At 39.4% G+C, this 27,405-nt stretch overlaps 1 protein-coding gene and 1 long non-coding RNA gene across 2 annotated transcripts in view; one reads left to right on the forward strand and one right to left on the reverse strand.

The window, feature by feature from the left end:
* The first annotated feature begins 201 nt into the window (after positions 1 to 201).
* The window catches only part of m1ap (meiosis 1 associated protein), a 34,600-nt gene continuing 7,396 nt past the window's right edge, over positions 202 to 27,405 (forward strand). Inside the window, exons 1-7 of the mRNA XM_088638803.1 lie at positions 202 to 780; positions 4,400 to 4,666; positions 5,566 to 5,751; positions 6,248 to 6,434; positions 19,891 to 20,073; positions 24,588 to 24,744; positions 26,526 to 26,667. Coding sequence (XP_088494929.1) covers positions 4,424 to 4,666; positions 5,566 to 5,751; positions 6,248 to 6,434; positions 19,891 to 20,073; positions 24,588 to 24,744; positions 26,526 to 26,667 — 1,098 coding nt within the window. The 5' untranslated portion in view covers positions 202 to 780; positions 4,400 to 4,423. The remainder of the gene's footprint in view (positions 781 to 4,399; positions 4,667 to 5,565; positions 5,752 to 6,247; positions 6,435 to 19,890; positions 20,074 to 24,587; positions 24,745 to 26,525; positions 26,668 to 27,405) is intronic.
* On the reverse strand, positions 5,194 to 15,648 carry LOC148679032 (uncharacterized). Its single transcript, XR_015940013.1, has 3 exons — positions 15,058 to 15,648; positions 6,320 to 6,406; positions 5,194 to 5,743 (listed from the first exon to the last, which is right to left on the reverse strand). It is a non-coding gene; the product is annotated as an uncharacterized LOC148679032 (long non-coding RNA).

Genomic DNA, 27,405 nt, shown 5'->3' on the forward strand with positions numbered 1-27,405 from the left:
GTGTATCTTGCAAAGAAGCAGAAATACACTAAAAAACGCCAGAAATCTCAGGGACGGTACAAAAGAAACGTGCTTTCCTCGAACCGGTTCCGCTGCGCTGGCGTGCGTGTCTCGGAAGACTCTTGTTTCATGTTCTTTCACCGCGTGTTGCGTGATTTCAGGAGACTCGAGGAAGTGCGGGCTCTCCGCGGTTTTGCGTGTGAGAGATGACCTCCGCTTGGAGGACCAGAACTGGCTCGAAACAGAGGAAAGAAATGGTTTGCAGCAGATTGTTGCCTGAAGGAGTTAAGAACAGCGAAAGCAGGCTGTTTTGGAGTTATAGCGATAATTAAAAAAGAGTCTATCGGTGCACCCAGTCAGCCATTAGTGACGCCGGCGGAAACCTTCCTGTAGGATCGATTAAAAAAAAACATTTATATTGCAACAACAACAAAAAAAAAACAGCCCACACAACAGTGCATATAACACCATCAGGGGTATATAATACAGATGAATTTTATAAAAGAAGAAAGAAGAAAAGTGAGGTAAATAAAGATCGGGCTCATTTCCAGCACATGGTTCTCCTGCAAGGTTGACCCGCCGCGCGACCCTGAGCTCGAGCCCCCCGGGCCGGGGCGCTCGCGGTGCTGCTCGCGAGCCGGACCCGGGTGTCTCCAGTCTGAACCCAGACTAGCGCCACAGAAACGTTTTAAAACCGTGCCCATCGCTTATAAAAATCAAAATCGACGTTTTATAAAACCAAGCAGAAAACAGTACTCGGAAAAGACACCGTCTAAGGCGGTAAGTTCGATGATTCTGATTTTGCAGGCGAGTCTTTCAGTATTAAAAATAATACAGGGAGATTTATACATTTGACAAATCTCCTTTTTGAATACCTTTTTGAACCATAATCCATCCTTTCGCTGTTCAGAGGTGTTTCTGATGTGCTGAAAATGGAGGGGAAGCGTACTTTCCTTCTTGTTTTTAATCATTGGTGCTCTCGGGGAAAAATACCGGTTTCTAAGCAAAACAATGACAGACTGCATGTGACACCACCAGGCGTAAATTATTACTTGTCATATTGCTAAGATCACAGTATATGAATATTGTTCTTGGGTAAACACCTACGGTTACCCCTGTACCTGCCCATGCAATCAGAATTCGTGAACTGATCCCTGAAGTGGATATCTCCAGTTCCACAGATCTGGTTTGGGTCCAGAGTGCTTTCTGATGGTGTTTCTTCTGTCTGCCCTGAAGCGCCTGATCTTCTGGCAAGATCTTGGAAGGACTTACTGCTCCTTTGTTCTCTTGCTGGGAGGCTGGGTGTTTTCTGTGCCGCTTGGAAGATTAATTAGTCCTTGAACACTTAATTGAAGAGTCTCGGAATTCCTCTTGCATAATTGCATATATTCTTTTTGTTTAATTCACTATAAAGGGGATCATTAAAAACAAGATTAATCCGCAGCACCTTTCCTTTACACCTAAGAACATGATTTCATTTTGGTATTATATTAAAGTTCTAAATCTTAATGTTTTAAATAGCATATAGGTTTGTTGATTGATTAGTATTGTTCCTTGGTTTCCTGGCAAAACACTGACCTGACGTCGTCTGCTTGCCTAAAATTGCCATGTGTTTTAAACAGCCATTCAAAAATACCTGATTCACTTGCCAGGACACTGAAAGATACAGCCGTGCCTCACCTGAGTACTTTCTTGCTTGCCATCCGCATGATTGAATGTGGCCTGTCTGTGAGAGGGCCTGCCAAGAGAACATGAGAAAAGGACTGGCAGCCCTGTGGTAGTTAGGAGCTCATTGATCTCATCTCAGTAAGAATGTTAGCATTTACCTTTTTTAAATGTGTAAGATAGTGACTAGTTGGCTTTGAAAAATGCCTTTTGCCTAGCAACAACATGAAAGAAGAATTGCAAGCATATTATTTGATGTTTTGATGCTAATGCTAGAAACTGCAGAATGTCTAGCTAAATTTCACACCTCTTATTTATATACTTCATTTTGTCTATTTACAAGGTAACATTGCTTCTTAAGAATAAAGTGGTCAATTACAAAGAAATGTTTGTAGAGAGAAAAACAACTCCTAACATGGGACATTTAGAATGATCTTTCCTGTGTGAATTTGCTGTATAAAACTGATTGCATTTACCATCTCGGAGAGGCTACTCTCAGATCTGTATGAGAGGCTGCTCTCAGATCTGCATGATTGTATCCTCCCCATGCGCATGAATAAAGGACTCTGCTTGATCGCACCTGACCTGTTTTTGACTTGACAATGACACATTTCATACTGAAGCTTTATCACGCACTGTTTGATATCTGTGAAATATGTGATTTAATCCATTTCTTGTGTGTGTTGCACTTTGTTTGTGCTTTAGCTGTGTCATATAGTTAAGAGGAAGAGGCTGTAGGGGTGACCTGCCCTTTGCTATCACCTGACCAGGCTAGCATCTGGCATTGATCAGGTGACCTCATACAAACAGGAAGCATAGCCTGGTTTATACCCGTGTCTATATATCCCATATCTGGCTTGCCTTTCAGCAAATGTTCCTGACAGGACAACACAGGCCATCGATCTTCACTCCCTCTTGTTGAGCATAGTCCTCTGGCCATGCTCCGAGGGAGAAAGGTAACAGGAATGAGAAGGGAGAAAACGAGTCTGGATGTGGTCAAGGGTTTTGATGTTTGAAATGGACTTTGGTTGTGCTCACTGTTGTTTAGTGGCCAGTAAAAGCAGCTTAGCAAGCCCATGTCATTCAGAGAGGAAAAAAAGCTGGGATCTGTTTGGTTTGATCAGTTTTCCTTTTTTGTGTCATTATAAGCTCACAATCTGGTACCTCTTTGCTGCTTTGGTGTGTCTGTTTCCCTAAAACACTGCCTTGTTTCAAGAGAGCAAGTTGACTTCATGGCATCTGCTCTGGTGTCACATGGTATTTATAAGGAATTTCAGTTGCATGTTTTGCATGGTCATTTTCCCAATATTGTACACTCCATTATTTAATGAAGTCTACCATTCATGAACTTTACATTGAAAAACTGGTATGGTACGCATCATTCAGCTACAGTGGTAGGATTTGTTTGTGATCTGAATTGTGCCAGTGCCTACCAATACATTTTAAGGGATTAAAGAAATATGAGTGTGTGGGAGGCAGAGCTACACTATCTCACATTGTGAGAAAGCAGTCCTTTTAAAAATCCTTTGAAGGAATGAATGAAATGTGTACAGCGTAGGAATTATGGAAAAGGCTTTGATGAATAATTACTTTCGTTATGCCGAAGCATTGAAAAATAGTGAAAGACCTTTTTAAGTAGAAAAGCAAATGCGGGAATGCTCAATTTTAGGATAAAGAAATGTCATAATTCAATTAAAATGGTTAAAGATGTTGTATTCTGCATTTTTGTATCTTTAATTGCATCAGTTATATAATGAATCTAACAGAATGAGAAGTCTTTGCTGAAAACAGTTGCTGTGCAGAAGGAAGCAGACAGTACGTCTTTGTTTCAGGGGATAAAGCTGCACAGAGTGCCTCCGGGAATGGGCTTTTCAGGCTCTTGTGTAATTTGCTAGAAATAGCACTAAAAATAAATTGGACCAGAGCCTTTTCTTTCTTTGATAATTGTGTACACTACAGAAGAGAGATCCACAAGTGCGAGAGGTGTTCTCTTCTGCAAGTGTGCATCAGTGTATACAGACAGACACTCGGTCCTGACTGGCTAGGTCTTGGCTGGTCTATTATAGGCACATGTGATGAACACAGGGAAGGTACTAAAAGAGGTGACCCTGCCTGGCCAATCATGTCCCTCCAGTATCTGATATCTCCAGGAGTCGTGTCCACCTGCTTCTTGAACTGTCATAGAAGAGATTGAGAATCCCCAGCAGCAATTCACAGTATGCTCTTGCTTCTTTGCCGAGTGTGAAGTAATCTGCTGGGCTCATTCAGTACCTTTCAGGCGTTTGAAGACTTGTATCAGCTGCTCTCATGATCTCCTCTATCTTCCTCCTCAACATTATCGGTTTGCAGATTTGTAGATGGGGTGTATCATTGTTCCAGCAACTCCAACGCTTCAACTCCCGATACACAGACAAAGGAGTTCTTCCCTGCTGCCTCAAAATAAATAAAGGCAGAAACTGTACAGCACATCATGCTCTATCTGTGAAAGTAAAATAAGTGCTGTACAAACAGGAAAACCAGAATGAACAGCAAGTACAGTGTAGTAAAATTGAGGACATTTAAAACAAAAACAACATGAAAAGTAAAGTGGGAAAAGACATCATTTTTTTGTTTGGTGTGTAAGCATTTTTTTAAATTAAAATTGCACTTTTGCTCTGGCTTGAAAAGAGGGATATAGGTGCTGCGTTTCTCTCTTCAATTACAGTACATTGCCACTTTTCCTTCCTCTGCACAGGTATCAACCCCCACAGCTGCCACGATGAATTCAGGGATCAGGGCAGATTACAACAACAAGACGTACGCCTCTGTGTTCAGCAGGCAGCCTCCGCGGATCCTCGTTGTGGACGTGTCTCCTCCATACTGGTCAGACACCTGCTCCAACCTCTGTGAAGCTCTGGAGAACTTCTTCGCGCTGACCTCCAGCCTGGCTGGACCCTGCCGAGTGCCCTTGCTCAGCCTCTATGTTGTCCACAGCCAGCAGGAGTGTCTCCTGCCCTTCACCGTGAGTGTGGGGCCTGAGGCCCCTGTTTGAAATACAGTTATGTAGTTGGTGTCAGCCTTCAGGGGATTGCAGTGTGTTTAGTTAAAGGTTGAACTACCTCATACTAGCCTATAGGATTTAGGCTGTTTCTAGTCTGGTTTCAGTTTTATTGTTAAAAGACTTGGGTCCATTCAGATGTGCTTGTTGTAAAAATATCTCTCCAGCTCATCATACTCTTGATCTGTCAAAGAAACATCAAGGCACCTTGCTTTCGGAGGCAGGCTTCGATTTTGAGACTTAGATTTAGACTTGATGAACAATTGATGATCTGAGCTACCCTTGCATATTTAATAGTTGTCTGGGCCATGGAAGAGTTGTGACTGGGTTCTTGTCTGGTCATGTCTGTATGGTTTATGAAGAATCGCAAGTCGAGGTGCGTGTCTGGAGAATCTGCAGATCTTCTGCGAGAGACCCAGTGACTAAGTGACACATCCTTTCTCCTTTTTTGCACACTCTAGAGGTTTCATCTCATTGCAGAGTATTGCCTAACATAAATCATTGTTTTTATTTTTAAATTCTAAAAACAATCATTATGGGACTGAGGAAAAAAGGACATATATTGTTTTGGACTTACGTTTTGTAAAACTCCTCCTGATACTGTATGTTGTGAGAGTCTTTAATTAGAGCAGTTTGTATGTCTTCATTAAAGGCAGTGTGCACCCTGTTTCCTGATACAGTATTACTGACTTCTAAAAATGTTTAGTCTGATCATCATGACGCTTAAAGTCCAACAAGACTTTGTTATGATTAAACAAGTAGTATTTCAGAACACTTGAGTGTTTTGTGCCTTTTTAGGAGGAGTGAAGACAGGATGTCAGCTGTGTCTCGGGGTCCTGTTCACAGCTCTTGTCTTTCTCCAGCCGGTGAAAGGTAACTTCCCTCGGCTGCACTCCTGCGTCACAGAGCTGCGCTCAATGCCCAAGGAGGGCAGTGTGCAGCAGAAGTCGGACTCCTTCAAGCAGGCTGTGGAAGACGGCGTGCAGCAGTTCAAGCAGTACATGGGTCACCTGACTGTAGGAGGCTCTCTCAGCAGCTGCTCTGTGGAGGTCAGGCAGTTTTCAGTGAAAATCAGATAGTTCTATCACATAGAATGACAACTGAGTGTTCAACCTACTTTTTGCTGTTTTCTGTGGGATTTTAGCTTTTTCTTAAACTTGTTATGAAGAGAGAACATACAGATATATGAACAAAAATTAATTATTTTCTGTGTTACCTGCAGTGATTGAAACTATCTGAGGGAAATATTGGAGAATCAATGACATGCAGTTCAACTTAATTACATCCCAATCTCTTGATGGGGTGATGACAGTAAATGTTTTTTAACCTGCCACCACATCTTACTATACATACTAAACATAGATCTTTCTTTGGAAAGGGATAAATGAATGGATTTAAGGGAAAAAACAGCACATTAAAATTTAAGGTTATGTTTTTTTAATTTTTTACAACATCCTTTATATTAAATCAAATATTTTAATAATCATGTCTCAGGGCAGAGGCTGTGCCATCACAGAATGTAGAATAGGTGTGTGTCTCTGACAGATCACTCTGCTGACCAGCCAGATGGGCAGGCGTGTGGTGAGTCTGCTGGAGTCGGGCCTCAGGGACACTGACCTGGTTAGACTAAGGAAGCTGCAGGTCATCCACATCTCCCAAGGGAGAGCTCTGCTGGGGGCGAACATGGACTGGACCCCTGAGATGCTGTCCGGAGAAGGGATAGATACAGAGAGTAAGTGGGCTTTAGAGCCACTGCAACCAATGTTCAATTTAAATACAGTACAGCATTGCAGCCTCCAGCAGTTGCCTGATTTGTTTTCAGTTCCTGTGTTTCTTGTGCACTTTTTCACATGCTTTAATTTACTGTACCTACCAATGTGGACTTGCGCACATTTCAAGGCACACTTTGCCTGTACCATCCATTATTTTAAAAGCTTTTTATTCATTAAATTACGCTCAACGAGTTTTATCATTTTACATGATCCTCTCATGTGAAACTGATAAAAATGATATGTTGAAAATTGTCCAAAGCTATTAAAACAAGAAAAAAAGCAAGCATTAATGAGTTTCCCTGGCTAACCTAAACAGAAAGTCTATTTGATAGAAAAGATCAAGTAATTAAAATATTTTTAAGCTGTTAAATAATATACTATAAATGTGTAAAAGAGTTTTGTTGTTCTTTTAATGCAAGGTAATAGCAGCTACAGCTTATACACTAACCCTAAAGGAAAGACTTTGGATCTGCTTGGCTTCTTTTGTTCATTAAAGATGCAGAGAGAGCAAGCTGAACAGTTTATTAAAGAGAGTTATGAAGCAGCAACAGATAATGCTAAGTGACTTACAAGGACATACTGTACATCAAAGAGAGTTCTGCTGACGTAACAGTGAGAACATTTTGTCTGCACTTCAAAAGTGTTTGAGAAAGCAATTTCTGTGTGACAGTTAAAAACTTTAACATGTAAAGTTTAAAAGAGATGGACTGCTAAAACATTCATCAAAGAAATGACACTACAAAGCAACCTACATCTATGGGCTTATCACTACATGGAATTTTCAGTTTTTAATAGTAGATAATTAAATCTGTAAAAGCAGAAGATTGAGAATAAATGCAGAATGGGTTCTGTAGTACATAGAATATAGAAACAAACTATACTATTCAGAATGGCTTTCTTTTGTGTTACTCCATAATAAAACACTTGAGCTTATTTTTTGAAGTCTTTGCAGTATCAGGCTGTTTTGTCTGCATTTAATCAGACAGAAATCTTAATCTCATCTGAACTGAAATGAAATTAGAGTGGGGAAGAAAGGCACTTTTATGTGCCTGATTGGATTTTGACTTTCATGTAAAAATGTAAAAACTTTTGCCAAGTACTGTGAGTTTATAGCAGATTCTACTAAATTCAAGGAAGACAGTGTTTGAAGCAACTTCTGCTTAATTCCAGTAACTCAGAACACTTATCAATGAACAAACTGTTGGGCTGAACATCACTTGACATGCAAATCAGGGACAATTGATCTATTTTTCTGTGAAAGGCAAACTGAAAGCACTTATTTTGATTTCTGTCTTTATCACTGACAAAAACTATACTGTAAATATAGAGTCAAAAATTTCAGTGCCATTTATTTTATCTGAGCTTTCTCAGATTTCCTGATTGATTCCTAATTCCTCTATCTTGCCTGTTTTCTCTGAATGTCTTAATTGCAAATGAAAGGAAGCTATTCAGCCCATCTAAGCCTTAATGGCTAATTGACCCAGTGATCTCATCCAGCCATAATTTGAAAGAAACTGGGATATCAGCTTTAACAAAATGGATGTATTCCTTACTCCTTATGCCTTTTCGTAAACGTATAACTCCTGATTAAAATGCACTTCCGCTTGGATTCTACTTGTGTCCTCTGATTCATGTTTCACTTAACTCAGTGCCTGTGAGGATTTTGAATACTTGAATCAGGTCTTCTCTGTTCAAGACTAGAAAGAAGGTTTAGTTATTTTAGTGTGCCTGTGCAGGACATTGCCTTGAGCCAGAAAATGTACCTAATGATTGATTGATTAATAATTGCTTGTTTAGCCCTTTTATGGACACTCCATTTAAAGCGCTTTACAGGTAATGGGGATCCCCTCCACCACCACCAGTGTGCAGCCCCACCTGGATGATGTGATGGCAGTCATAGTGCACCCTGGCATTTTTAATGACCACTATACTTAAGCATTAGGACCTACACAGGCTGCAGGGTGAGCACCCCCTGCTGGCCCCACTAACACCTCTTCCAGCAGCAGCCTTAGTTTTTCCCAGGAGGTCTCCCATCCAGGTACTGACCAGGCTCACAGCCACTGAGCTTCAGTGGGCTGCCAGTTGTGAGCTGCAGGGTGATATGGCTGCTGGTATAGATCCTCTACTCTGAAATAATCCATTGTATCAGTATCTTTTTTGAAATGTGGTTAAACAAAAATGTATAATATTCAAAATTAGGTCTTACTGAATATATGATATTATACACATATAACATACCATTTAAATTTTACTCTTTTATTGTATTTCCTACAGTGGCCCAGAAGTGCAAAACATGCAAAGCACAAAAAGAACGAGTGCACAAAGAATAAGACACAACACAAGCAAAATGGGAGTGTAAAAAAGACAACAAAGCAATATAAGGTCAAAGCAATATGCTAAGTGCTCCAAACTCTCCAGAGTTTGTTTATACGTGTTTATACGAGAAGCTCATCTATATGGATTTCGCAAGTTTTTTGCAACTCTAAAACCTTTAGTATTTGATTTAGAAATGTAAATATGAAGTCTGTAGTATTTTAATTTAAATGATGGGCTTTCTTACTACTTTTGAAAATTATTTACATGTAAATATTTGTTGATTTTAACCTTTAATATAGCCCAGATAAATTATACTTTACCTCACACTGGTCTGTAGCCTCCCCTCTTACCTTACAACAGGTTTCTTGTCTGTTGTTAGAACCTTTTTACATTTTAAACACACTTTTATATTTTTTTTGTTTGTCTTTGCGTAGGTTTTTTGTGCAAGCTTTTTCGTTGTGCTCTAATTTTTGTTTGTGTTGTGTCGTTTTTTATGTTTGTGAACTCAGTTTTGCTTTTGTGTTCCACACATCTCGGCCACTGTAATCTCCCTAGAAAAAACAACACCCATGAATTAAGCGCAAAGCTGAAAGCTGTTGATTGAGTGCTTAGTGGTAGCATGATTTGTCTTCACGAACTTGGCTGAAGGCAAACCCCTGCTCCTAGGATAAGGAAGTATCTGCAAAGGTGGAGATGGTGAGGAGGAGGGTTGTAAATGATTAGTGTGAAGGAAAAAGGGATTACGTATTGTATTTAAAGTTTTATATTTAGGAAATAATGTAGGAATAGGAACAATTACGGGTTTGCACAGATGAAGTAAGAGTGAACAGTTGCTGTCGTCACTCCTGAGTTTTTGTTGTCAACATCATGTATTTACCTGGACAGAACTTGAGCTAGTTTGCAAAGAGAATAATGGAAAATAGAACCATCCTGGCGTGCAAAGTGGACAGAGCCTTGTCCAAAAAGATTTGTTGCTGTAATTGTTGCCAATGATCCATTGATTCAGAAGGGTTAATGCTATAAAATAATGTTTATATTTTGGTGCATGCATATAATGCTTTCCACTTCTACATTAAATGTTGTCTGTTTCATTAAATAATTTTGGGATTTTGGATTGTTTTGACTGCTTCTACAATGCTTACTAATTCTCCTCTTGTGGTATCATCTGCAGATTTGACTAACTTTCTAATCATACCAAGATTTAGATCACTAAAATGATCTAAAATAAAAAATAAAGAGCTTTAGTTTTAGTACAGATCCCTTTGGTAGCCCACTAATGAGGTCATTCACCCCATTTCATGCTCCGTCTTCTGTCTGCTAACCACCTCTCAATCCACATACCGCTGGTTCCCAGAAAGATCCCAGTCCGACTAGAATTTAAACCTACAGGAGGTGACCTAGAGGGCTGCAGCAGTTTCCAGTCTTCTGATGTGTGTGAATGTGTGTTCACAAAGGGCCTCTTCCCGGTTAGCTGTTACCTGTACTGAACCCGTCCTGAGGAAGGTGAGAATTTTCAGCCTCGTCACTGCCCCACCTGATTCCCGTAGCGTGGCCATATTGAGATGGTACAGTATGTGGTGCTTAGAAAGTAATGAAGTCTACGTTACATCTGGAAGCATGACAAAGTATCTCTGTAGGCAAAAATGTCTCATTGAAGTCGTTTTTCATTTTTTTAATTATATGTTGATTGAAATGTTTGTTTGGGTCTGGAAATAATGCATATGTAAAAAAAATAAAAAAGAAGATTTTGGTTTTAAATCTGCTTTTAAAATCTGTATTTGTTATATACTTTGTTAGCCAATTACCAGATCTTGACTAAACTTTCTGTGCTTCTTTTTGAAAGTGTCTGTGGAATTAATAGTTGGAACTCAATTATCAAATGTGGACTGAACCAACTGTAGGATTAGTTCTCATGATATCAGGTCGAGTTACATTGTGGTAAATCCATTCATTGTAAGTCTCAGCTCTCTCAGTCATCAAACCATGTGTAGTTTCACCTTGAGTATCCATTGTCCTTTTTGTAGGTTCATAATGGTTTTGCTGCTCCTGGAGGTTGAATCTTGTTGAAAGTTGTTTACTGTGGCAATCCTGACTTCAAACTCTCTCTGTTGTTTTGTTGTTCTGTCAATAAGGGTGGTGAATTATCCTTGTTAGGATCAGGTCTTCAGTCTGACAGTGCTGTCTGAATCATCAAGTTTTGTTTATGTTTATCCTTTACAATACAGTAAGGTAAGCATGAGGTGTAAAGTAATAACATGCAAGCTCTAAACATAGCATTACTGACATGTTTCTGAACATATGATAATAAGAGCTGGGTTTTGGCCTCAGGGGATATGTGCATACCGCATATAGCCTGATGAAGAAAGAATATAATTGTTTCTGTGGACACTTTGTTTCCTATTGAATGCAAAATCTAGGCTTCATTTCCATTCTTGTGTTTTTGACTAACAAATCACTAGAGAGATGTCACCTGACTTTAAACTATAATTTCTGTCAAGCTTCTGACAGAGGAAAAGATGTCTGTACAGCCTGTTTGGAAATCATATTGGTTCAGTATCTGTTTTATTCTCAATTACACATTTCTTAGTTTTTTCCACCGTAATGCTATGAACACACACATCATGTACAATATTAGGTTTCATTTGTCTTCTGCCAAATCACGCTTCTTTAAATGGTTGGAAAGAGAAAGAATAGAATAATAGATTTTGAGATGACGTCCACTGGAACAAGAATGCTCTTTTCATCAGTAAGCGTTCCTGAGTCAGTATGATCAAGAGCGTATTGTATTAAGATACTTATAGATATATTAAAAATTTGTGTCAGTATTTTCACCATGTTCTGTAGCTAAAAACTGTACTACAGTGTTCTTGTAATGAGTCTTATACTTGGCGTGATCCAAACCAAAGCTGGTTAGCATCTGATTTGTGTTTTGTGCTAAAATTGCATGGCTTTTTTTTTCTCATATTGCTGTGAAGTGAAATGCATGCAATGCTCTCAAACTCCAGAGAAACTCACAAGGCCTTGAGAAATGAGCTACAACAGCCACACACATTAAACAGAGGGATAGCCTACTGTAAGATGCTATTCTCGGTGGTTTTTAAAACATTCTTAAGTTGTCTGTATTGATGTCTTCCATGATGGTTACCATGGGAATCACAGTGCCATTGAACAACTAAACTTCATTAAAAATGAATATGCCATAATGGAAATCATGTGTTTCAGTTATTCTCAGCTTGACTATTATTGAGCAGCTTTTGAAAAGTAAAAACAATTTTGTTTTGCCTTGGACGTTTCCCACATGTTTTTAAAAATAAGGTACGACATGGGGAGCTCTTTCAATTCAGCATGTACTGTAAGTGATGTTAGTCTTACATTATTCAGACAGGTGCAGAAAACAAGTTAAAGTTAGTTCATTCACACAATAGGGTGTCGTGGAATTAGAAGCATAGAAGCCTGTAAACCCTTAAGATCTGACAGCACCACAGACAAGACGTGGCACTGTTGTTCTTATATCACCTTCATACCTGAGTTTTATGTAGTTGTTTGGGGCGAGTGCCACAATCCTTCTCGGGCTTTTGAAGAAATACACTTAAAATCCATCTATCCAGCCTCTGTGTTGGCGGCAGTTGATGTTTTTGTTTCAACATGTCCTCTTAACTCTCTTGCCATTGATCGTTCTGCTCCTTGCTTTGCATTTTTCATACCATTTATTTTCAAAAGGATTGCTGAGCGCTGTGGAACAAAAGTGGATCTGAACCGGGGAGCTTCCTAGGCTGGGCTGAGAGGGGCAGGACGGGCCCACAGGGCTGCGCTCGGATTCTCTGGAGGAGAGAAGCATGAGGTAGAAGAGACCTGCTGTGTCAAAGCTTTGTCCCTTTCAAACAAGAGCATTCTGTGGGTCGTTTCTATTCGGGTTTAAACTTGGATCATGTATCATGCCTTTCCCTGGTCAGGGTTGCAGCAGCCCTCAGTCTATCCAGTGTGAGTCGCGCACTCTCGCACACTCTCGCGCACCATAGAGATTGAAGCTAACCTAGCCAGCTATATCAGGGACAGTGGAGCTTGTGTACTTAAGTGCTGATAGGGCTCACACTTGCAGCTTTCTCACCAACTACAGTCGCATGTTCTTGTCACAGTCCCCTGTCTACCTCTTGAAATACAATTTGAGTGAGTTATTAATGACTGCTTTAGTGAAAACAGATATTAAAAGATGGTTGCAGCTTCATCTAGGATGTGAAGTCTATACCATATTGAGTAAAGGCAGAATGTAGTCCATCCGTTTATAAGGTTATACATAAGACTACAGCAGCGGTATAGCTCTTCAGAATTTCGTTTTAGATGAAGTGCTGCTTTGTAAAATATGTCTGTAGCACAACAGTAACCTTTTCCAATACCGTAATTGGGACAATTATGGTTTGCCTTCAGAAAATCATGAGGGCTGCCAAATATGCGCCCATCTCCCCGAGTGCTGTTGTTCACCTGACATTTTCATTCTCACTGCCTTTCATGAAATTATCAGAAGGGGTGCTTGAGAAGGAGCCATCTAATACAGGGAATACTCCAGAAAGATGTTTAACTTCAAGCTAAACACAAAAAGCACAATTAACCGTGTGAGACCATGTGTGGACACTTCATTAATTCATGCAATTAAACAATTTATACCAGTGTCTGAAAAGAGATGAGCTGACAGGGCAATGTCTACAGCATATTCAGCGTACTGCATCCCTGCACAGAATTTTAACTAAGGCCCGTCAGAGAGCAGAACACTTGAGATCAAATTTAACAGCCTGTTTCTGCATGTATCTCTTTGTGAAAATCTATAAACAATAAAACAGTCTCACATTTTAATGGAGACAGCCCTTTCATATTTGCTGACAGATGCAACAAAGACAAAACTATAATGGTTTACTGTATCAAATTGATTCGTTGTGCATTCTGGAAATATTTGAGAGTGTAGTTAATACAGCCCTGCTCAATGTCCAGTTTCAGTCTTTTGAGGTTCTTCATCCTTAGTAAAAAACAGTTTAAAAGGATAGAACAGCCACAAGAGAATAGCCAAGCTTGACTACACAGCACAAAGGAGCCTTACATTAGGGCAAAAACAGTCATTAGTTGCTAAATGTCTTAAATGCTTACTAATGAGGCTGGCAAAAGGATATTGGAATCACCTCTGTGATTTACAGTTTTCCTTGTTTTATATATGTATGAAGGTGCTGTATGAGATATCACGGTGGTGCTTCACACTGTACTATAGTATACAATATGCTAGACCAGAACATTTCCAATTTAACTCAATTGTTTACACTTTAACATTTTTGTTTTTGCATTCCCAAAGCCATGATGAATTCTTAACAGTGAAGGAAGGGGAGAAACTGACAGACAGAAATCAATTGCAATTCAGTCAACTGAAAATCTGTTTCTGTGCCTAAAGGCACCGACGTTGGTCAGAAACACTCCTGAGACTTTCTTTTTTTATCATGCTATTTCTTGCCACTTGTTATACAGCTATACTTTTACTTTATAGTCCTTGGTACTATTAAGCTACTAAAAACTACTAGTTGCAAGAGCAATAGCATCAGGCAGTGAAGACCCTGAGACCTGAATGAAAAAGTATTTTGCTTTAACCACAATAATAAAACTATCACATGTCAATATCACCACAATGACAAATACATCAGATAAATTCTAAAATTACGACACTTCTTTTTATTAGAGAAAATAACTATGTGTTAAAAAAAGTGTCTGTTTTTTTGTTTTTTATCTGCGTGGAGCTTGCATGTTCTCTCTGTGCCCCTGTGTTTTTTCTCACTTACTCTCACCTTCCAAGGCCATGCTGGCCTGTTTGGTACTGCAACAGAAACCTGCTTTGAGCCTCGTGCATTATGCTTTCCTTCTGGAAACCACTCAATTTTCTCTGTCTGGCAGCTGCTGGTAACTTGCAGAAACACAGTGGTCGGTTTTCTAAGCGTGTGAAAAGCTTGATTTGCACCGATTCCACAAGGGGACTAAGCATACTGAAAGACTGATTAGTCAAAGACTAATTTAATTTGCCTTAGTGAATTGATTGAGGCATTGGTAGTCCATAATCACAAAAGTGTGAATGAGCCTAATTAACCTGGATTTCCCAAGCCTTTCAAAAATACATGTTCTGGCAACAAGCACTGCAGTAAATGATTTCTACTCCTTCCGCTGAGCAGTTTTTAAATTTAGAGCATTAATTTTTGTCGTACTGTGCTGAAAAAAATATATTTTTACGAAATATCTGACCTTGTGCGAGGACAGCCAGTGCTGCGCCCGGGGCTCTTGATCACGATGCATTGCTGCTCTTCTAGTCTCCTGAAGCTCCTGGCTGCACAGCTGAGCAGTGAAGGGAGGGAGTGAACCAGAGGAGCACCAAACAGCCGGGAACATTTCCTCTTTGCTATTTCTTATTTTACTGTATTGTCATGGATGAGCACTTCTGGAAACAATTCTCACAGCCTAGAATATACACACTGGACAAATGTTAAGAACCATTATTCATTATGTATCGTTTTCAGAAATACAGTATGTATCAATTAACTTATATGGTGCCTGCCTCAGCTTTACATGAGAACCTGTAAAGAGATTTGTTGTGTTCAGTGACCTATGCATGAGATGCATGAGAAAGACAAGATCTGTTCAAGAAAGCGTATAGAATTATCTATTAAATTGATTAATTGTATGTTAAACTGTTTAGGAAATAATTTTATGCATAGTCTGGATTAAAGCAGTTTGTCAGGCTGTATACAATTACAAATGTATTTAGACCTATGGCAACAGCACTCTCATTTTGTTTAAATTAATATTTGTTATATGCACAACGTACTCCACAATTTCAATGCAAGGAAACAAAGCTAAATACTGCATATAATTATGGATGGAATGCATAAGTATTCAAACCCTTTGCTTTGACAAATCTGAATTATTTAAGGTGCACAAAGTTACACAAAGTTACACGTGGCCTCTGTGTGCAATAATAGTGGTTCTTATGAGTTCAGAATAAAAACACGAGCCTCTGTGAGGTTTTTTTTTGGTCAGGTAGTGAATTTCAAACAAGATGCTTTGGTAAGGACTTGAGGACGGTTACAAACAAGAAGTGATCTTGGCTCATCTAGACCATGTGATACTTAGGTGTTGATTGATCCAAGAATCCCATCCAGCCATTTCTTAAAAGAACATTCAGGGTAATGGCTTCAGCAACTTGTAGCTGTTCTACACTCCTACACCCCTTTGGGCAAAGAAGGGCTTCCTAGTCTCCTTTTTAAATGTACTTCCAATATAGTTTCTGAGCAAGTAAGGGATTCATTGTCATTGAAAAACATAGATCAGTGGAATGGTACAGAAAATCCCAGTCTGAAAATTCCAGTGAGCACCATTTACTCAATCAAGAAAGGTCTGTAGTACCGCTCAGACACTGCCTAGATCAGGCTGTCCCTCCAAACTGAGCAGCTGGACAGGGAGCCACCCTGAGGCCAACATCAGCATCGCAAGAGCTGCAGAAAGCAGTGGCTGAGATGGGAGAGTCTTGTGTCCATGACGAAGCAACATCCGGAAAATTTCACAAAACTAGCCTTTATGGCAGGGTGGCAAACCCATTTCAAATACCACTGGACTCTTCAACAAAGCATTTAAGTCACACTGTAAACCTGTGTCAGAACATTGTGAGGTGCAACAAGACATACGCAATTCGAAGGTTTCGGTATAAATGCAAAGTGTTTCCTCTGGCTCAGTCCCAACACAGTGCATCACCCAATCAACACCATGCCTACTGTCAAGCATGGTGGTGGGTACATTGTAATATTACAAAAAGAAACTTAACTAGCACTACATATAAGAAAATACATTCCCTTAAGTTTTGTAATAGAACTTTGAGTGTTTAATACCTATTTTGCTTCTGCAAGAGGAATGCAGTGATAAAGCTGGATGGTAAACCATAGTTTGCTTGTTCCCTCTCTCCACTGTTCTCTTCCTCACATACATCTCTGTTTCTGACTTCTTTACAGTACTTCCTTCTATGCAGTCTTTCCAAGAACATCCGATGGGTGCACTGGCTACTAGTCCAGGCATGACCTTTCTGGATAGTTGTGATCTGACGTGGCCTGACCCCTTTGAGCCTACTGTAATCTTGCTTGATCCCTGGTGTTGGGTTTTGGAGTGGTGGAAATCCCATTCCAAAGTAAGGGGCACTAATTACTACAGGCAATTTATAGACACCCCCCCCCATCTTGAACATGTTCTCCTGTGACTGCTTTAAGGTCACCTGCAAACCCCGCAGTACAAGCACTCTGCAGTCCCTGGGTCAGCTAAGCCCACAGGGACGTGTGAGACTGGCTAAGCTGCCTCCTCTCAAGTTCCACTGCCTTTGCCAGTAGAGAAGTGCTGTATTTTTCGCACTGATAACCTTGTAAACAATGGATGCTGGGAGAGGAGGCTGCAGTTTTTCTTCACACCCTTTTCCTTAATGAGCTCTCTGGGGAAAAATCTATTTCAAAACCTGAATACGAGTTAAGGTAGTATCAGTAGACAGAAATAGAGGGAAACTGCTAAACTGCATTCATTTTAAATTCAGTGAAGAGAGGAGTCAGACACCAGCAATGCTCTTAACCAAATATGGTAGTATTATTATTATAATGGCATGCTTGATTGAGTGTTAAATTAAGGGTTATTCATTGCATTGGAAGGTAAGCATGTTTCCTTTTAATGGGCATAGTGAAGACAATGCTTATTTAGATTTTTTGTCTAAATATCTCAATGTGTACCATTGTATTAATACTGTTTTTCCAAGAGTTTAGTGTTAATTGGGTAAAATGTGTTTTAGTAAATCACAATTGGCTAAATCTTTTTGAAAAATAATTAGAATTAGTACCTACACCACAAAAAATGCAACCTTAGGTTAGTTGTATTCACTGACTTCTGGTCTTTATTCTTTTAGGTATCTGACCTGGTTAGTCTGGACAAAATGGGCTTAAAATTCTGGCACCGTGTAGGGCCCATTTAAAAAAAACTGAAAAATGTGAGACAGGTGTGTTTTTAATTTGTATTGAGTGTATTTTGAAATTACAAATGGGTTCTGTCAGAACATTGTAAAACAACAAGGGAATATAAAACAGAATGGGAAATGGACATGTAAGTAACTGCATGTGTTTTGGAGGAAATAATGATTAAAGCTTTAATTCGTACTTGCAGTGTTAATGCAGCTGCATATAGAACTTTATGGAGTGAGAATTCAGGATATCAGGATGGCCTTATGCCTTTGCCTGAGCTGTGAAGAAACTTGTTACTGTGTTTAGAGATGCTTTAGCAATACTGTAGTCCTATATTGCCCTCTAGAGGAAAAGCGGTAGCAACTGAAAGAAAGTAGCAGTCCCTTTTCATAAATTTGCTCATAAGAACAGGTGTACTGTATGAGTGTATAAAGAAAAATACTAACAATTGTTTCTGTACAGTTACTTAGATGTCTGTTTCTTACAACAAGAAGAGGTTTTGAAAATAGATGTTGTAAATTGGGGTTTCTTACAGAGAATTTCAGGTTATTTAAATAAATATGTGTTGATTTATATCCGTATGCAAATTGTTTCTGCTCTTTAACCTATACTGGGGATGATACATTTTTTAAGAATTTTAAATTGGCTATTTTGTGGCTCATTTTTCATTTCACTGTACAATGTCATGTTTTTTAGTTATTCTGGGTCTATACATATACCTATAGTACATGACCTGTCACATCTGGGGTGTGCAGTTATGGAGTCTGCATTAAAATAACAAAAGTCTTGGAAAAGGGGAAGACATTATGCATTATTTGACTTTTCTAAAGTTCCTCCTCTTTTTCCTATGTGCTTCTCCCTTTTTTTTGTTCCTAGCAATGGTCTTGTTTTCTTCTCAATTTCTCATTTGCTTTATTCCTCCATTCCACCGAGTTTAACCTAATTCTTGACATAACTGCTGTAATTTTCCTCTGTCTTTACCTCATCTCTTCTCTCACTCTCTTTCTCTTGGAACTGCCTGTGCTCTACTCCCTGGCTGTCTCTCTCCCTTCTTTAGATTCTACACCTGTTCTCCGCACCTGTTTCCTCACACCTCCCCTGTCTGCTGTCCGCTCTGCTCTCTTCCTGTGTTCACCTCCATCCAGGACCGGCGCCAGGGGATAAATCTGCAGGGGGGCGTCTGAAATCCCGAGGGGGGCGGTGATATTTCGGTTGAAACGGAGCCATTGCAACTACCCAAGTGAAATCTCGCAACCATGCCACTGATTAGTGCTTCATGATAGAAGATACTTTCAAGTTCAAGTTTATTGTCATTACACTCATATACATGGTATATGGTATAACGAAATGCTATTTAGCTAGCTCTCGGACATAAGTAGTACAAAGAGAGAAAAAACAACAACAATACAATTGTGTAGCAAAAGAAAGACAGAGACAACAGGCAGTGTGCAAAAAACAACAACAGACAATGTGCAAAAAAACAACAACAGGCAATGTGCAATAAACAACAACAATACTGATGAGCAATCTGGTATTTAGCAATGAAGTACAGTTTCACGTTCATCAGCACTCTCGCAATTATTATTGCCTGGAGCCACAAAATATGACATGCGTTCATTTGTGCAGCTACATCGACGGTAATGAGGTTCTGAATCCTTAAGAAAAAATAGTTGTAAAACCAACAGAAAGCACCAACTTCTATAACTACAGTCCTAGTTATACTGTATAACGATTGTAAGTATAAGGATAAACTACTGCAAGGAATTGGTCCACCTGAGCAAACAAGATTGTAATGATGTTGACACTCAGTAATGTAGACACAATGTAATATGTGCCATTCCTGGATGGATAGCCTTCCTCCACATCAAACAGTCCAATGTAGTAACTGAATTCGGGGTGAGTGTAGTTATCTGACCATTGACAAAGTACAACTATTTTTAATTTTTTTAGGCCGCACGTTAAGTAAGCGAAAGTGTTCAGAAATCCTTAGTCCAAAACTGAGGGGGCGGGGCAGTTCAGTTGAGGGGGCAATGCCCCCTTTTGCCCCCCCGTCTGCCTCCATCCCCTGTCCCCTTCCTGTCCCTGTGTCCCACAGGTGGTCTTCACCTGGGCGTGGAGATTGACCTGCAGACAGTGGAGAATGATGCCGTGAGCCTAGAGAGCTTCTTCAAGGCCTGGCTGCACGACACTGGAGCGGACAAGGAGCACCTGCACCTGCTGCTCCCAGCCCCGCCAGCAGGGGGCAGCGCTGACGGACCCGCACACAAGGCCGCCCCAGGTATGGTGCACGGGGAGCTCTGCCTCAGCTTCACAAGCAGCATGTCAGGAGCTGCATTGCCAGAATGGAAGAAAAACAATTAAAGTGGAACTGAAGTCCCAATTTGTCAGAGCAGTTATCTCGGTAAGAAAATACATTAATTGACAGTATTGCAAAATTTTACAAATTCTGAATTAAGAACAAAATCATGAACTTTGTGAAAGTACTGTAAGTTGCCATGTTATGCCAGCAGCCATATCACCCCGCAGCTCACAGCTTTGTACTTCCTGGAATTAGATTATTTTTTTCTTTGTGTCCACATTAATACACTGTATGACCGGTGATACCTCTGCCCATGTGTTTCCTTGTGACTATCTGTTACTGCCAGCACATTAACAGCATGTAGCTGCCCACTGGTTTTTAAAGGAAAAGGAAATGTAGGCAAAGGATAGCCTAGCATAGCATCAAGACTTAGCATAACATTTTCTGTTCTAAATTCCTTGGGTTTCTTTGTCAGTACAGACTGTATTTCAACCTAGGTTGCTGTTGGAGAAGGCTCTAGGAGTCTGGAAAAAGTTCCTCAGTCATGTTGGTGATGTCCTGGCATCTTTTAACAAGTGACTTCATAGATTCTGACATTACTTACCTGCTAGTATTGAAATGAGCTAGAGATGCCCAAAAGTCTCCACTTTTCTTATGTTCTTGCTCTGCAAATATCTTAACCCTTTGATAGTCTTTAATGTAAGTAAATGTTTAAAGAATGGTGCAGGGCAGGATGATGTTTAATTAGATCAAATATTTAACAAGCTGCAGTAAATACTGAGTGAGAAACTGTTCTGACAGAGGAATAACAAGGCTTGGGATTATAACATCTTCTCTTTCCCCACATACATTGGCTGAACTTTAAAGAATCTTTTGAATGAACATTTGTAGGAAAACAAAATAATGGAATGTCACTACTTAGTGACTAGTAATAAATGTGACTAGTAATAAAGCTAAGACTTTCATATTTCCTTTTAACCTTAATTAAACCTATCAGTCTGAGGCAGATATTTTCATCATTAAACGAGAAAATAGTGTCAGTTGAAAATATCTGAAAAATACAGCATATTATGTATTAAGTAAATCACAGGTTTCAATAAATATGAACATTTTCACACTGCTCTGTCCTACAGAATTGTACACCATCCCTGTCACCATCTCATCTCAAATTTCTCTGCTGATTTTGAGCAGCAAAACATAATGGCACCCACAGCAAAACACAGACAAAGCATTCCTTTTAACCTATGACTCAGACTTTGTATTAATGAACTGAAAGAAGACTAACAACCAGAATAAAATTTCAGGTATTATAATATTAATCTTACAACTGTTAAGGAAGCAGACATTGCTGTTGACTATGGTTTTTGTACCAAACTAAATGAAGCAAAAATGTTTTGTTCTGACACCTTGTGCTAAAATGGCTCTTTCTATTTGTATAATCAACTAAACATTTAGTGCAGCCAATTTTGATACGTTACTGGACTCTGAAACTTGTGTTGTTTGATGAGAAATATGAGATACTCGTCCTTTTTAATTGCATTCCTGTGGCCAGACTGTAAATATTATTTCTTAGTATTTTTCACCACTATGGTATTATTAGACTCAAAATACATAGAATAATATGGTATTTTTAGACTAAAAAAGTCTTAAAAGACTACTAAAAAAATGAAGGCAGAATATCCATTTGGACATCATTTTAACACCTCTGCCTTGACGGCAGGAAAAGGGACTGTTTTTTCAACTACACAGCACAAGGAGGTAGGCTCTTCTCAAATCTGTAACCAGCAGATCAGATCTAGCAACACTTACTCAAGCTGTGGTACACAAAAGGAACTATAATTAAAGTGTTGACACGAACTATAGAGTTTATGTGGATATGTTATAATTTCAGTTATGTTAGCCCACACTAAAGCCCAGTTCTTCAGAGCCTTTTATAGTTTGATTGAAATCTTTGTCAAAGGAATTTGTCACAATGAGTCTGTTTGCAACTGATTCATTTAACTACAAAGGATTGTGATTGCAGTAATAGCCTGCTAGTATGATTGGGGCAGACAGGAATAGTAGAACAGAAATTTCATTTAGTCTACCACTGGTTTTAATGCTGCTAGTGCTGGTTCTGCTGCTCTACATTACATTTACTATAACTAGTATTGAATAATAATTGATTGCTTACACTTATATAGCGCTTTTCTGGACACTCCACTCAAAGCGCTTTACAGGTAATGGGGATCCCCTCCACCACCACCAGTGTGCAGCCCCACCTGGGTGATGTGACAGCAGCCATAGTGTACCCTGGGATTTTTGAACTTGAACTTTATTGCCATATGTAACCGGTACTGGTACAATGGAATTCTTACTTACAGAAAGTCTCTCGATTTTTAATGACCACAGAGAGTCAGGACCTTGGTTTTACATCTCATCCGAAGGATGGCGCCTTTTTACAGTATAGTGTCCCCGTCCCTATACTGGGGCATTAGGACACACATGGACTGCAGGGTGAGCACCCCCTGCTGGCCCCACTAACACCTTTTTCCCAGGAGGTCTCCCATCCAGGTACTGACCAGGCTCACACCAGCTGTGAGTTGCAGGGTGACATGGCTGCTGGCGCTGTTCTTATTACTACCATTTTTAAATTAGCTATTACTCCTGAAATTGTTTAAAGTATCAGTATGAAGTACATTAATTAGCTTACCACTTTAAAGTAATGACTGCCTGACAGTCATTAACCAAATGTATCAGTGTGCTTAGACTGTTACCACTTTGGAAAATAATAATTACCCTAACTGCTAAGTACTATATTGGGTGTTTATTTCATTTGGATTTATGGTGTATTTCCCTGTGTCTCTTGCACATACTGTTAATCAAAAATCTGCTTTGGGGTTTTCATGATCTTGCTGATGATCCAAACTGAAAATAACAGTGCCACTAATCAGTTATTAAATGTTTGGCTTTTACAAACTCTCACAGTTCCTGCCTTCCAGTAATGCTTCTTTACTTGGAAGAGTGGACTTGCAGTTTGGTTGTGCTTATCCTGAAAGGAGGAACTTGGATTGTTTTTGCTTTCCTTAGAAGAGTGAACTTTAGGATTTTTGTTTGTGTTTCAATGTACTGATGTCCTGAATAAACTAGACTCAGGAAAATGGGTTACAGTAGAAAGTGCAGCATAAGGACAACACATGACTCATTAAGCCCTTCTGTGCTTCACTGTTCAAACTAGTTGGTGTTTTCATACTACTTACAGAACCTGAGCAAATGAAATCCTGTCCTAATTAGTTGGTGGACTGCTGCTTCCTTGAGCTGCCTGACTCCAGACACAGGCCTCATGTTCATTACGCAGGACATGAGCCAATTTGCCACTGTGCAGATTGCACCTACTGTGTAAAAGGATGCTGGTCCTGCCTCAGCTCAGTTCTCCTGTGGGCTTCACACAGTTAGGATCAGTGGAATCAAAGAGTGAACTAGTTCAAGTTCACATTTTTCACTGTTTAAGCTCTTACATTATGTTATGTTTAAGCTTGCTTAGTATTATAGCCTTTAAAGGGCTAAACCATTTTTTATTTTCTTTACAGAAAATAGGTTTCTGTTACTCCTCATGTGAGTCTTCCTGTCTCCCCTGGTAGCTCCCTGGTTACAAAGCCTTCAAGTACACTAGTCATCTAGACAGTGTTATTTAAGTTATCCATATGTGGCAGAGCGGGCTGTTTGCACAAAAGAGCCAAATAAGACCAATGAAAAATACATCTATTACATCCAAGGCTATAGTAACAATAATCGAAACAAAACTAGAGGATCATCTGCATGTCAAAGATTCTAAGGGACAGTCAAAATGGATTTTAGAAAAAGCTCAACTAACTTGTTAGAATTATTTAAACATGTAAAACAACAGCTGTATTAAACAACAGTAAAGGGCACACGAAACTCTTTGTGTACTGAAAACCGAAGCAATAAAAAACACAAACATGATGTTAGGATAAATAGTTTGAATACAGAATTTATAATGAGGAATTTTATGTTTCAAGTGTGTAATTCACTAGTAAGACTAGTAAATAAAATAGTGTACAATTGTGGTCAGCAAGTTGTAGAAAAGAGGTCCTACACTTACTAAATCTCTTCAGTTTTAAACTGTAAGGGGATTCAAGTATCTAAAAATCTCAAAGGCATTGGCAAGAGATAACCCAACATTATTTCTTCAGTATCAACAATTAAACTTGAGACAGAGGACGCAAGTGACAGCAAACATGTAAAGTAGTAGTTAAAACTAGGAACAGGAGACACTTTTTTTACTCACAAGTGTGGAGATGTGGAAAAAACTAGCCCTTATGCTGTCGAACCAGATACACTAGTCTCTCCCTGGAAATGGCTAACTAAGATCCTTTGATCAATTAGATACTAGCAACCAAAAGGGCAAGATGGTCTTGTATTCTTATGTTCGTAGAATGATCTCTAGTTAAGGGAAATCTTGAAGATTACTTGAAATGTCTTTTCTTTGCTAGTCTGTCTAAAGTGTGATGTCCAAGAGAGACTCCTCAGCCCCGCTCTGTTGCCTGGTCCTGATGGCATCACGACGAAGACTGAGAGCAAAGACGTACTCCAGCCCAGCAAGGGGCCCGGCAATCGTACTGCCCCCCTGTACCGCCTCAGGGTTATCAAGTAAGGGCCCTCCCTCCTGATACAGCCCTGCCCCCAGCATCGCTAGGCCTCGTCACCTTAGGGTTGTAGAAGACAAGCCAGCCTTGAATGACCAGACTTGCTATAACCTTCGTAATGTGTTCTTGTAAGAGCAGTGTAAAACAAAGCAAAATATATTTTTTTTCAATTTGATAATGTGTAAAATCTGTAAGCATGTTATTCTACCTTAATATTGTTTTTTTTTCAATAAACAACAGGAATCCTGTTTATGATATACATATTATATGATAAAGAATAAAATAGTTGAATATTTTTTCAAGGTTTTGCAGCTTCAGAAACAAGAGAGCCTTTTTAACAAAAGAATATTGACTTGAACACCTCCAGTCCTTTCCAGGGAAGGGTTGCTCCAGATGTTATATGTACTTTTCAGTTAGAAACCTCTCATTGTCAAGACCTAAAATAATGGATTAATGTCTTATCCAAATTATTGACTCAATTAGGTGTTGAATGCAAAATAGAGGACCCTTAGGCCCTGAAGGACTGGAGTCATAGAGAACCCAGCTAATTAAGCACCCATTTCCTGTAGCTACTTATTCAGACTGATTCTACAGTACAGTTTCACTAATTTCCTTCTGCACCCTTGTTGGCTTTGCAAGGTGTATGTGCAGAGCAAAATATCTTTGAAGTTGTGTTATTCTTTTACTCAGTCAGGTGTATAAAGCCTCTGTGTTGTCCTGTTTGAAATGTTGTCCTGCAAACCAACATTGTTGGAAACATCAAAACTGTATTGTGTCCCTGTTAAACTTCCGTCATTGAATTTGCATGTGATTTTCATACTATTGACCCTTCAAATTTCAGTTACCATTCCACCTCACCTTGTTAAGGTGTTTCTGCTGATAAGATCTCATGATGTCGCAGTTCACTTTTACTGTGCACAAGCATTAACTGTTGCAGAAGTGCGAACCACTTTGAATATCGGTTTGAAGCTAATAATAGGTCATTGTATTACTTACAACATAGACACTGAGTAATGTTAAATTTGAGAACAGTGCTTTTTCAGCTGGTGGCCCACTTTTAACTTACCAAAATTGTCAAAGCACACCAAAAGATTTTTAAAATATTCAGCAATAAGCACACCTGAGACCTTTCCACTACAGCACACCTAAAACTTTTCCACCACAATATACCTGAGACCTTTCCACCACAGCTCATCTGAGACTTTTCCACAGCATACCAGCATGCTGTGGCATACAGCTGGGGAAGCACTGATGAACAATACAGAACTGATGAAGAGGCAAGAAAACCAGTTCAAAAGTCTCCATAATTGCGTAACTTTAAATGGACTTATTTGCTTCATTGTCAGAGTGAAGATTTAGTCTTGAGACAGATACTGGAGGAAGGCTCATTAAGATAAGATAAGATCACTTTATTGGCCATATACAGTTTCTTGTATCAGGAAGTTGTCTTTTCGCATACCCCAGCTTGCTCTCCATGAGACAAACAGACAGGGAGGGAAGCTTGGGGTCAGATTCACAGTTAATTTTTCAAGCTTTAGGAAGGAACCGTAGTAGCAGGAGAATCGGTTTATACCCAATAAAACAACCAAAATGTATTTTGTAAATATCCATATGCACTATAGCAAAAAAAAATCTAATTTTTAGTTTTCAGAGGTCAGTCTTTTTTTTACTTGAAGGCCATTTTAATGTTATAACGGTATAATTCCCTTTGTGCATGTTTTGTGTGTCTTTGTGTTTTTTCTGCATGCGTGTTTATGCATGTGCACACACGTGCGTGTCTTCCAGAGCCCTGAAGTCAGAGGGAATGTGTGAGTCAGTCTCCTATGGGGTTCCACTCATCATTAGGCCCACGACCTGCTGGCAGCTGGACTGGGATGAGCTGGAGACCAACCACCACAATTTCCACGCTCTGTGCCATACTCTCAGAGTGAGTCTAGGATTAAGGCATGCATGGACTGCAAAGTCTCAGTTCACCATAAAGAAGCTGTCTTTTAAAAAAATTGTAGCAAATAATTTTCATCAGTAAAGCTCACTTCATGGTATTTTTGTACAGTGTTTCATCTGATGTGTAAGATCTATGCTGTTCTATAGATCAATAACTATACTTCACATTAAAAGATACAAATCACTGACAACTGCAACAAATTTACCATGGTCAGGAAATGACAAACAATTGTAGCAGACATTTTATTAAACAGACATAACATATGTAATGTATTATACTGATTAACATTTGTTATCAACATGGTTGATCAACAGTGGATCTACTGTAAAAGTCTTAGACTAATAAAATGTGTCGCTACTATTGGAAGCAGAGCATCTGTGTACATCTGGGGCACATGCTTTGCACTAGTTTATAGATGGTGTTTCCTGGGATTCTGTATCATCCCTGGTTGGGTTGTAGACCCTGGGCCTGTTCACCAGTCTCTTGAGCCTTAGATGTCACATTGTACCACCTCATCACAAATGAGGTCTGGTGTGTGGGGGATCTATGGCATTACTATCATATTCTTATCTCGCAAGAAAATCTATTGTTGCCCGCAGCATCAGAACATACATTGTCACATTGTCCTGCTGGAAGGTTGTCAGGACATGAAGAGCCTGCAGCAAGGACAGAAACTTAAGAAAGTCTGAAGAAGAGTAGCACCATGCAGTCAATAACTAT

This window comes from Lepisosteus platostomus, chromosome 1 (assembly GCF_059453375.1).
Source record: "Lepisosteus platostomus isolate fLepPlt1 chromosome 1, fLepPlt1.hap1, whole genome shotgun sequence".
Lineage (NCBI taxonomy): Eukaryota > Metazoa > Chordata > Actinopteri > Semionotiformes > Lepisosteidae > Lepisosteus > Lepisosteus platostomus.